The sequence below is a fragment of the Haliotis asinina genome, chromosome 16 (assembly GCF_037392515.1).
Source record: "Haliotis asinina isolate JCU_RB_2024 chromosome 16, JCU_Hal_asi_v2, whole genome shotgun sequence".
Classification (NCBI taxonomy): Eukaryota; Metazoa; Mollusca; class Gastropoda; order Lepetellida; family Haliotidae; genus Haliotis; species Haliotis asinina.
The window spans coordinates 5,178,271-5,191,628 of record NC_090295.1 but is presented as its reverse complement, the minus strand read 5'-3'; the positions used below and the strand labels follow the sequence as shown (position 1 = coordinate 5,191,628).

The following is a 13,358-nucleotide window of genomic DNA, read 5'->3' as shown; positions in this document are numbered from 1 at the left end:
GAAAATTTAATGTTTCTTTTAATGCTGATCGGTAACTATACACCTTATATACTCAGGCTGAACTTAGGGATTCAAACAGAAAAAGTCTGCTTAGCCTGATTGGCAGGACAGCATCAGATGTGTCTTCTTAAATGTGTCTTTTGTTAGTTATAACACTGAAATTATGATGTTTCAAAATGAACTCTTGCCACATAATCTGGCCTAGTCATACTAGAGCAGTGACATTGCACTTGTCTCATCCCACTCTCAAAAATTGAGAATAATTCCCCTTGAAGGTCCATCAGCGTTTTTCACTCACTCACAGCAACCTCACAAGAAAGTTGACATCTGCTCATGCAAACTTTAGTAAGAAATACTGTTTTACTTTTGAATTACTTTATGAAAGTGGCCAAAATGCAATTAACTGATTTTGAAATTTCTTAATCCTTCTTAGACCTACTGCAAAGACCTTTCCTGATCCTTCTAACGGATAACAGAGTGTTTGGGCAATTCTTTAATTTTTTTGTTTCATTGGACAAATGTATGTTAAGTTTTAAGTAGAAAGTTTTAAGAACCAAGTTGTAATGTAATTGTAATGAGTGAGACATTTCAGCATAGGTGCTGAAACCATTATCAAGCAGTGATTTGTTTCCTTTATCTTAAAACTTCTTAAAAGCTTTTCAAAGAATGTGATTATCCACCTGAAACCCTTATCAAAAGTGTATGAATACTACCCTGATATAATGAATGTTATTTGCGACGTCAGTTACATGAGACTTGACCTGATTAAATGTACTCAACATATCCAATGTGACTCAGAGTGAATGAAATTTTATGCCACATTCCAGCAATATCATGACAGAACCCAGGTCTTCAGCATGACAAGGGAACACTCTAACCACTAGGCTACCCCACTACCCCAGTGTGATTTAGAAAACTACATGTCACAAGCTATAACAAACTTGGTCTAGGGTGCATGAATAGGATGCAAGTATCTGTCAGAGCAGTTGTACAGTGGTCAAAGCATCCTTATCAACATCAGGCTGGCAACAATCCATTCATTAGTCAAGGCAAGTTTACTCCTAAAACCATCAATAATTATATGGCAAGACTTTCTGAGCAGCAGCATGAATTAAAGAACAAGTGTGGGTATGAGATACATTTATAACACAAGCATAATGAAATTCAGAACAAATAACACACAATACAAGATATACAAAACAGAACAAAGGTGATGAAGTACGAAACAAGTGCATGTATATATACTCCTTGATTTGTACAATCTGATGTACTAGACATAAAAGGGGCTATCAAAAAGTTTTGGTACTTCAGATATGTGCATGATAAAAAAAGTACCGAAGTTGAAGCCAATGATTGTGTTTAAGTGTATGACATGCCAAAGAAGAAGAGTTCCCTACAGGTGCTGTGGATATAGTTTCCCCAAAGGGATGGATGGACGAGGCACTTGTAAACAAATGGAAGATGTGTGGTCTACGAGACCCGGTGCATTGATGAACTGTAACTCATCACTTGTTTGTGACATGTGTAGAGCCCATTTGTGCCCTTCTGTGAAGAAGTTGGACAAAAAGAAAATGCACCAGGCAGTTACTCCAGGTGGTTGCATGTCACTGCTCCAACGACTGGATGTTTCGCTTAATAAACCATTCAAGATGAATGTCAGGAAAAGTGGTTCGATTGGATGATTAACAGAGAACACTTTTCCACAAAATCAAATGCAATGAGGAGGACTCTGCTAAGGGAAGTGGTGAGGTGGGTGAAGAAATCAGCCTTGAAATCCCAACTAGCATTTTCGTAAATTATTCCTTGAAATGTGAAATTTCGAATGCATTTGACAGTTCCGAGGATGATACCTTTTTCAAGGAGTTCCTGATGACTGACCACAGAAATGAAGACGAGGATGTCCTTGTGTGCGGCAATCTACAGGATTAATATGACGACTCAACCAATGAGTCAGCGTGGAACTGGAAGGAACTGGCTGGCAAGGACAGCGACAAATGAATTTGTGAACAAAACGTCATCGCTTGATATTACAGACTATGTCTTCTGTATAACAAACTGCTCCTTTATGTTATGTTATTATTATGATTGGACACAAAAGTCGATTTGTGAATTGAATGTCATCACTTGATATTACAGACTATAATTTCTGTATAATGAATTGCTTTTGTACGTTATATGTAATTGTGAATGGACACCAACGACAATAATTACAATACATATTGTTATTTATGTGTACATGCTTCATTACATATAACTGATTCTCAATGGACACAGAAATAATATGTTTTAAATAAAAAAAATGGCTTATTTCCCGTTGGTACTTTTTCTGTTGGGTTCGCATTTCTATACTCACCAATTTGACAAAAAGGCATCTTGTTGTTGATGCATGCAGTGATCGTTGAGATAATGATTTTGACACTGATTTTGAGGGTCAAGTTGGGGGGTCAGCTTATCTATGGGGTCGGCTTATACACAGCAATATACGGTAATACTGACGTGCAAAGAGGGGTACACTTACTGCTGCCAATCGCTATTCAATGAGCTTTGGCAGGTGGCTGTCGTGGACCAAAAACTTTACAACTGCTCTGTACTCAAGCTTAGCTGTTTCTGCCGTTTCAATTGGGGTACATGTGATTAGATGTCACGTGACTGGAACCTGGGGACGTGCATGTCTAGAATACATTTATGTGAATGATGTAGACCATTCTTGAATAAAATACAATTATCTTCACCATGCACATATCAGAAGGCAAAGCTTTTTGACAGCCCCTCGTACAAATGGATTTTTACAATATAATATAATACAATACAATGATATAATACATATACTGGTTAGGGTAGTATAGACAAAACAGTAGTGTTATATATACACTGGTAATATCACATTGTATGCCAATGCAAGAGGAGACAACTCCATCATCCATCTGTCTGATTTTTGTTGGCGTTGGTTATGAAGCACACACACATCTGTTCCTTGCCCATCAGCAGCAGGGCCTTGCCCTCCTTATGCCACTGTAAGGAGCTCACTTGAAACGAGGCTGAAACAACACAGAAGCATTCGTGACCACCTTGTGTTATCCCGGGACAAGCCGACTCAGAAGGATTTCATATTCAAATTAACATCAGAACTACTTCAAACAGGAACGATAACTCTATTCCTGTTTGATTCCAGTGACACTTAATATCACTGGAGTATTCATACATTGTATTTCTGGTTTTGTTTTTGCTGATTTATTTGAAAGAATTAAACCTCCTTGATACAACTAGAAAAACATCTCTGTTAAAGACACATTCTGACATAATTATTACCAGATCTTCACTTTATGTTTCCAATTATATTTCTGAAAAGGCTTTAATAATCACAAAAGGGATTTGTGTTATTAAACGTGGAACTACAATTAATAATAAATAACTACATTAAATTCAAAGCAGTACTCAATAATGGCTTCAAAATATCTGTGATACTGAACATCAATGTATCCTTGCCATCATACCTTTAAAGAAGAATTTTAAATGAATTTGCTGAGAAATATATGAATGACCACAAAAAGTAAGACTAAATAATCCCAGAGATGTGAAATATATGCCCAGTGCTAAAGATTAAAGTTGATTAGTTATGTAATGTTACAGTTTAAAAACTTGTATCGAATAATTATTACATGGCCTCAAGTCCTCAAACTGTTGGAAGCACATGCACAATCACCACAACAAGCTCACAAGATTGTCAGAAATAGGCTCAGCTGGATCAGTGAGAGCTGGTATGTCAACAAAAACATGTATTTGAATCTCTCACCGTCAAGTGCAGTGTGGCTTCATTGTCAAAAACTTCACATTAGACAGCACATTTGTGGTAGCTACTTTCTTTGTACTGTCAGTACATATTTTTCATGACTTTTATATAAACAATAACCTTATGCCATACACATTTTATGTAGTTGGGATTATTTTAATGAAAGCACAATAACAATTACACACATTCTGACTGGTTTGTCATATTTTCACACAAAGCAAGCATAGAGAGGGGGACCAGTCTTCTTGTGAGTTTATTGAAAGAGGAGAGTGGTGACGAATGAACACAGAAGCTAACATTTCAGTACACAATCCCTTATGGCTTAGGCCAGATGTGGTAAAATATTTAAGGAGAAATCTACTGGCTTACACAAATATGACACAAACAAGGTATAACACTTATTTTGAGGTCAATAATTAACTTTTTCACCTGTAATGGTTTAAAAATGTTTATAAGAAAAGTATAGGCTGAAATGAATTTAATTCCTATATAGTTATGTCCACATGTTCAACTTTATGAATGTACACAGAACAAGTCTGTCTGAAAACTTCTACAGACATGCATCTACTGGTCATATCTACCTACCTTCAGCAGGAATCTCCACAGACAAGCATCTACTGGTCGTGTATACCTAACTTACAGCAGCATTCTCCACAGACATGCATCTACTGGCCGTGTCTACCTACCTTCAGCAGGAATCTCCACAGACAGGCATCTACTGGCCGTGTCTACCTACCTTCTGCAGGAATCTCCACAGACATGCATCTACTGGTCGTGTCTACCTACCTTCTGCAGGAATCTCCACAGACAGGCAGCCACTGGCCGACCACATGTAGAGTTTGTTGGTTGACGTACACAGAGCCAGTCTTGTTTGACTGCTGTCCCACTGCACACCTGTAAGGACAATGATATCTACAATATACAGGTACACAAGAAGAGGGAGTTTGTGGCAATGCTGCCTTTAACAGTATTTCAGTTCAAAAAGTTGCTTTAGAATGATCTCCCTTGTTCATCATACCATGTTCAAACTGTCAGTTAAAGAAAAAGGTTTTTAAAAAAGACCAACAGATTTCCACAAACAAGTGTCCACCAAAACCAACAGCACTAACAAGGTTTCCATAAGACAAACAGGTTTCAGCCAACACTAACAAAGCTTCTACAATATGAACAATTTTCAGCCAACACTAACCAGGCTTCTACCATATCAACAGGTTTCAACCAACACTAACCAGGATTCTACCATATCAACAGGCTTCAACCAACACTAACCAGGCTTCTACCATATCAACAGGTTTCTACCAACACTAACTAGACTTCTACCATATCGACAGGTTTCAGCCAACACTAACCAGGCTTCTACCATAACAATTTTCAACCATCACTAACCAGACTTCTACCATAACAATTTTCAACTAACACTAACCAGACTTATACCAAATCAACAGGTTTCAACCAACACTAACCAGACTTCAACCATAACAATTTTCAACGAACACTAACCAGACTTCTACCACATCAACAGGTTTCAATCAACACTAACCAGGATTCTACCATATCAACAGGTTTCGACCAACACTAACCAGACTTCTACCATAACAATTTTCTACCAACACTAACCAGGCTTCTACCATATCAACAGGCTTCAACCAACACTAACCAGGCTTCTACCATAACAATTTTCAACCAACACTAACCAGTCTTCTACTATATGATCAGGTTTCAACCAACACGTTTCAACCAACAGGTTGTCCGGATATCAGCATGCTCTTACATTTAATGGGTGCTGCTTGAACCAAGACTGCTGACAATGAGAGTTTCTGCACATCCCAGATCCACAATGCATTGGGCATGTTGTCTGGAAACAGAACAGGGTACATGTCAAAGTTGCTTGGTGGTGTAAGAGGAGCTTGACTTGTCAGTCTTTCAGTCTGAGCTTACATGTGTACATAATATTTGTTTGTTTGTGTGCTGTTTATCATAACACTCAATATTCCAGGGATGGCAATAGGAATATCAGTTTTCAGTTGAAATTTAATATTGTGTCACGGAATGGCGGATTTGAATTGATCAGTTTCAGATAAAACTGGTGGAAAATTGTCATCCCTGATATTCGAGCTATATGATATCCTCCTTTCAAATAACAGATAATTAAATAACACATACAGTCGAACCCCATTGTCTCGAACTCGGTTGAGACGAATTCTCGGATGTGTCGAACTGACATCTCGGTCCCTGCCGATTTCCTTATATTTATCATTATTTTTACCCTGATGTGTCGAACAAGATTTGTCGAATTCCCGGTTGTGTCGAACTCATTCTAGGGTCCCCAAAGGCTCTAACAAGTACAAATTTACCCTTTTGTCTCGAACTGTCAAAGCTGGTTGTTGCAACTGACAGTAACGATTAACACTTACCAACTGAACTTTACTCAAACAATTAACCATAATTACGTTGCTACCAGTGACACGTTGATCACGGACCGACAGGATATATCTAAACAAACAATGGCGCATGTTGTTGTCATGTGACAGTCTATGTTAGCGGTCATGTGATTTCCTTGAAAATACAAAAGGAGAAGAGAGGAAAACGGAGTTGGATTACCTAAATTGATGTTTTGGTTTTGGTTTAGTATTTAAGGTGTAGGATCAATGTTTTTAACCAGTACGGTTAGTAACATGGCAGTGCAATTCAGTGAAGGACCCGATCAGCCCAGGGGGATAACTGGATCGCATGTTACACCTAAAAAGCGAAAATTATCTGTGAAGACAATAGAGACAAAATACGAGGCTGTCATAGCTGTGGAGTCGGGTGGAAAATCCAAACCAGAAATTGCAATTGAATTTGGCATACCCAGAAATACACTTTCTACATGGATTAAAAATGCTGATAAAATCAAAGAGGCATTGGTACATTAAGAAATGTTTTGAGCAATTCTGCTGTGATGCCATGCCCGAACGCCAAACAGACTGTAATTTCGGATTTTTTTAAGAGATAAATTCCCCACATGTACACATATGTACATTATTATTTCGTTTGTATGAACTATACAACTTTTATACTGACTGAAAATGAATTAGTGCTGTCAACTAAATGGGATCGCTTGTCAGTTTGTTAAATTATTCTTGTTCTTATCTTTTTGTATGCATATATATTTGCCATGACGAATAAAGTGATTGAATTGATTTACATTTGTATATGTTGTAATTTAAAGATCAATACTACCGTGAACGTTTATTGCAAAGATATATTGTTCGTATGTGTATCCTACTGCAAAATAACAATGTGTTAAGCACCGTGGTCGTGTTGGTTCTTGGTCTTTTCAATGGTGACAGATGTGTCAAACACTCGGATAAGTCAAACTTTCCCCTTGGACCCGACGAGTTCGACACAACAGGGTTTGACTGTAATTCAGTGAACTACACTGTTCGGTAGAGTCTCATGAAATAAACCAGGCCGGTGAGTCTGGACCACCCAATCCAGTGATTCGTATATTCCTCGGTGAACCACTCTGTCAGGTTCAGTCTCATGAAATAGAGAAGGTCAGTGAGTCTGGATCAAACAATACAGTGCTTCATACATTGCTCAGTGAACCACAGTGTCAAGTACTGTGTCATGAAATACACCAAGTTGGGGACTCTGGCCACTCCTTTCAACCTGCATTGATGGCTGGGGTCTAGATGTGACTAGGAATCCTCACACAGGTTACATGGAAACTTACCATTTTTAGTATACATGTATTTACAATCGTGGCTGAATGCTACACTTCCCACACCCAGTTTTGGATTGGCCTTGTTTGTGGCTGGTTTTACAACAGGTATTTTGGCTGGTGTTACCTCGACCTCATCTGAAAACAAAACCACAAAATACATGCAACTGACATTAATAGATAACAGGCATGGCTAGCATATTTTGCAAGTCCATGAAATGTTATACAGGATTGGTCCTCAGTGTGTGATGAGGGCACTAGCACCTGTACTCTTCCAGAGCATGAATACAGAAATCTGTGACAACAATGTGGTGATTCCTACAAGATCACATCAAGATGGACGAAGATGGACCATATTACCTGAACCAGAGACCATATACTGACCATACGGTCTGTGCCTAAACACATTTGGAGTAAGTGAGTTTAGTTTTACGCCGTACTCAGCAATACTCCAGCTATATGGCAGCAGTCTGTAAACAATTGAGTCTGGACCAGACAATCCAGTGATTAACAACATAACCATCGATCTGCGCAATTTGGAACCGATGACATGAGTCAGCAAGCCTGACCACCCGATCCCATTTGTCGCCTATAAGCATAGTCACCTTTCATGGCAAGCATGGGTTGCTGAAGGCCTATTCTACCCCAGGCCTTCATGGGTCTCAAGATGATGGATTAACAGGGAGTCAGACAACACTCACATTTACTCTGTGCAGTGAACAGTGTTGTAGTAGGAGCAGGTAGTTCTGTGGAGGGAATGGGGGCACGTGTCTCCACCTCTTTATACACAACCTGTAAATACAACAGTGAAAATACCAGGGGTGACTATTGAGGAAGAAACAAATACAGTACACACTGTCCAGCTTGGACTCTGTCTTTCTTGGATTGCTGTATAAATCAGACTAAACATAGAGTCCAGACGTAATCCTTCTTTGTCATAATGACAAAAGTTCTGTATCTTGGATTCTCATTATTTCAGATTTTGGACCAAAGTGTCAGCCCAAAAAAGTAGTTACATGTAAAACCATTGCTTTATAATCTGGACTGACTGTTTGGCCAAATCTACGTAGCCAATAAACCTTGAAGAGAAAAAAACGTTGATTGGTTTATAATATTGGCCGATTCTCAATTTTCACACACCCAATAATTAATGTATGTATCACTTTAACTGTGGGAATACTGATCTAAATTCATATTTAAATCATCAGCAATGTTACATTAAAATATCTTCCGATCATCACAACATCCGTTCTCCAAGCAGTTAACCGTGAAATAATGCCTTCAGGCATCGATATAGGAAATTTCTGTGTAACTCGGACTGCTGCCTAATTTGGACTTTTTAGTCGGTCCCAAACCAGTATGAATTAGACAGCGTGCACTAGACAGTCAAATCCCAAGGAGTCGAAACGCTGGGGACCAAGTAATAAATTCAATTTATCAAAGTATTTGAGACATAGGTATGTCTATGATGGTAGAAAAATGGTCGGGACTCACAAGTACTTTGAGTTATGCATAATATTCGAGATGTCAGCATTTCGACTCGTCGGGATTTGACTGTACTGCAACAGCAATTGTTAATACTACTGCAATAGTCTCACAATGGTACAGGGTACATTAGTCTGATTTTAGTACAGGATACATTAGTCTGATCATAGTACAGGATACATTAGTCTGATCATAGTACAGATACATTAGTCTGATCATAGTACAGATACATTAGTCTGATCATAGTACAGGATACATTAGTCTGATTATAGTACAGGATACATTAGTCTGATCATAGTACAGATACATTAGTCTGATCATAGTACAGGATACATTAGTCTGATCATAGTACAGGATATAGTACAGGATACATTAGCCTGATCATAGTACAGGATACATTAGTCTGATCATAGTACAGGATACATTAGTCTGATTATAGTACAGGATACATTAGTCTGATTATAGTACAGGATATAGTACAGGATACATTAGTCTGATCATAGTACAGGATACATTAGTCTGATCATAGTACAGGATACATTAGTCTGATCATAGTACAGGATACATTAGTCTGATTATAGTACAGGATACATTAGTCTGATTATAGTACAGGATATAGTACAGGATACATTAGTCTGATCATAGTACAGGATATAGTACAGGATACATTAGTCTGATCATAGTACAGGATATAGTACAGGATATAGTACAGGATACATTAGTCTGATTATAGTACAGGATATAGTACAGGATACATTAGTCTGATCATAGTACAGGGTACATTAGTCTGATCATAGTACAGGATACATTAGTCTGATCATAGTACAGGATATAGTACAGGATATAGTACAGGATACATTAGTCTGATCATAGTACAGGATACATTAGTCTGATCATAGTACAGGATACATTAGTCTGATCATAGTACAGGATACATTAGTCTGATTATAGTACAGGATACATTAGTCTGATTATAGTACAGGATATAGTACAGGATACATTAGTCTGATCATAGTACAGGATATAGTACAGGATACATTAGTCTGATCATAGTACAGGATATAGTACAGGATATAGTACAGGATACATTAGTCTGATTATAGTACAGGATATAGTACAGGATACTTTAGTCTGATCATAGTACAGGGTACATTAGTCTGATCATAGTACAGGATACATTAGTCTGATCATAGTACAGGATACATTAGTCTGATCATAGTACAGGATACATTAGTCTGATTATAGTACAGGATACATTAGTCTGATTATAGTACAGGATATAGTACAGGATACATTAGTCTGATCATAGTACAGGATACATTAGTCTGATCATAGTACAGGATACATTAGTCTGATCATAGTACAGGATACATTAGTCTCATCATAGTACAGGATACATTAGTCTGATCATAGTACAGGATACATTAGTCTGATTATAGTACAGGATACATTAGTCTGATCATAGTACAGGATACATTAGTCTGATTATAGTACAGGATACATTAGTCTGATTATAGTACAGGATATAGTACAGGATACATTAGTCTGATCATAGTACAGGATACATTAGTCTGATCATAGTTCAGGATACATTAGTCTGATCATAGTACAGGATACATTAGTCTGATCATAGTACAGGATACATTAGTCTGATCATAGTACAGGATACATTAGTCTGATCATAGTTCAGCATATATTAGTCTGATCATAGTACAGGATACATTAGTCTGATCATAGTACAGGATACATTAGTCTGATTATAGTACAGGATACATTAGTCTGATCATAGTACAGGATACATTAGTCTGATTATAGTACAGGATACATTAGTCTGATTATAGTACAGGATATAGTACAGGATACATTAGTCTGATCATAGTACAGGATACATTAGTCTGATCATAGTACAGGATACATTAGTCTGATCATAGTTCAGGATACATTAGTCTGATCATAGTACAGGATACATTAGTCTGATTATAGTACAGGATACATTAGTCTGATCATAGTACAGGATACATTAGTCTGATTATAGTACAGGATACATTAGTCTGATCATAGTACAGGATACATTAGTCTGATCATAGTACAGGATACATTAGTCTGATTATAGTACAGGATACATTAGTCTGATCATAGTACAGGATACATTAGTCTGATTATAGTACAGGATACATTAGTCTGATCATAGTACAGGATACATTAGTCTGATCATAGTTCAGCATATATTAGTCTAATTATAGTACAAGGTACATTTGTCTCATGAGGTTCAAGATACACATTCTGCATCTACTTTCAGTAACACTAAGACTTACAACATTGTTGTTCTCCACTGTGGAGGGATGAGTGAACTCTGCCACCTTCTTCCAGGTGATGTGATTAAGAATTCGCACCTGCAAACACAAGCACATCCTTCTCTCAAGCAAAACTAAAAAGAAGTCATGTTTCTAAAACCATCCCAGGCCACATCCCGGCCTCTCCAGAGATCAACAGATCAGTAAACACAAACAAGTTTTCTTACAACTTTGGAAAGCATGAAATTCTCCTGCAATGGACATTTTCAACAAAACTGCTCTTCTGTGGAAATGGGAGAAAATTATCAGTCTTCACAGTTACCTCCCTTGAGTCAAAAAGAGATCTTTTGATGCTACATTGTGTATGAAAGAGTGAGTTTGGTTTTACTCCACTTTTAGCAATATTCCAGCAACATCATGGCAGGGAACACTAAAAATGGGGCTCACACACTGCACCAATCAGTGGTTTAAAAATTCCATTGCCCGATGCCTGGGACAAGTCAGTTTTCATTTCGGGCAATCAGATAATGGTGTCTTACTTGTCCGTGGACTACTAGATAATTTCCACTTAAGGTTTCAAACTGCAAGCAGTCTTGGATTTCATTTCATATCTGCTCAATATGAAGCGATTAAAGTTAGCAATAATAATAAAGTAGAGCTAGTTAAGCGAGAGAAATTAAAACTCTTTGATCAATAGTGAATGAGTGAGTTTAGTTTTACGCCGTACTCAGAAATATTCCAGCTATATGGCAGCAGTCTGTAAATAATTGAGTCTGGACCAGACAATCCAGTGATTAACAACATAACCATCGATCTGCGCAATTTGGAACCGATGACATGTGTCAACCAAATCAGCAAGTCTGACCACCTGATCTCGTTAGTCGCCTCTTACGACAAGCATAGTCGCCTTTTATGGCAAGCATGGGTTGCTGAAGGTCTATTCTACCCCAAGATCTTCATGGGTCTCTTTGATCAATAGTCTAGTAAACATTAACATCATGCATGGTGTCATAAAATCAGGGAAAGTGGAAACTTAGTCAAGACAAGTTACTTTTTTGAAGTCATTTGCCCTGTGGAAAGTGGCTGTTCAAAATATTTTTGAACCCCTGCCATTGTAGATAATCAAACCCAGGCCTTTGGGGTGAGGACCCAATCTTTTAACCAGTAGGCTACCCCACTTCATTCCAAGAACAGTGAATTGCAGCAATGAAGAGACTCATTTTCTGCATTGCTTCCAGCTTGTGCCCTGAAAGGAATGGCCAACAATTTATTTGTTTGCACCATTATATATACCTAGTATAATTTTAGGAACTGAAATTTAGAGGAAATTGGTGATACTTGATGAGCAAACATTACATTTCTTTAAATCCCAGATGCAAACCAACCCCCTCACCATGGTCATACATATGTGAACATATACTCCATATTTGAATACCATCTATAACAAGAAAATGTTTTTACACGTAAAGACAGATGTTTCCCCTTCCCCCAATTCAGTGTTGAAACCCAAACAATTCATTTGATTCTTGAGTATGAAAATACATATTATTGAGAGTATGTTATTATGTTTGTAAAGTTTTCATTTAATATTTTTATATCTAACTGACAATAATTCCTTATGAACAACTTCACAGTTATATGAAACAAAACATTCAGAAATCTAAATGATCCTATTTCGAAATGCATGTAAGGATCTGTAGCTCGTAAACAAGCTTTACGCTTCAAAATGACAAAGTCCAAATTGTTGCCATGAAAACTGAAAAAAATTCATTTGAAAAAAAACCACCTCAAATCGCCAAAGGCACATCTACATGATATGGATAGGCAGAGTACCAAAGTTGGATAAGATAGTTCGAGTACAGTGAGAGTTATGTTCTGGAACCAATGGGAACACTGATGCCAACAGTGACAGAAACTCAACCAAAATCAATATGTCATCCGACCCTACAGTATCATCATGAAACATGTCGTATTTGGGATTACAGTTTCTTAGTAAAGTACTAATTCTGGAACATTTTTGGTTGAGCCCCATAAGGGATAAGAACCCGCACCCTCAAAGTCAGGCACCTAATCGCCAGTACAC

The 13,358-nt window shown here is 37.7% G+C and overlaps 1 protein-coding gene across 1 annotated transcript in view; it reads right to left on the bottom strand.

Moving 5' to 3' along the window:
• Positions 1 to 1,125: 1,125 nt before the first annotated feature.
• Positions 1,126 to 13,358, bottom strand: part of LOC137268887 (WD repeat-containing protein WRAP73-like) — a 51,110-nt gene continuing 38,877 nt past the window's right edge. Inside the window, exons 9-14 of the mRNA XM_067803480.1 lie at positions 11,297 to 11,374; positions 8,198 to 8,288; positions 7,509 to 7,634; positions 5,562 to 5,645; positions 4,577 to 4,684; positions 1,126 to 3,038 (exon numbers count right to left, since the gene is read on the bottom strand). Of these exons, the coding sequence (XP_067659581.1) occupies positions 2,917 to 3,038; positions 4,577 to 4,684; positions 5,562 to 5,645; positions 7,509 to 7,634; positions 8,198 to 8,288; positions 11,297 to 11,374 (609 nt within the window). The 3' untranslated portion in view covers positions 1,126 to 2,916. The remainder of the gene's footprint in view (positions 3,039 to 4,576; positions 4,685 to 5,561; positions 5,646 to 7,508; positions 7,635 to 8,197; positions 8,289 to 11,296; positions 11,375 to 13,358) is intronic.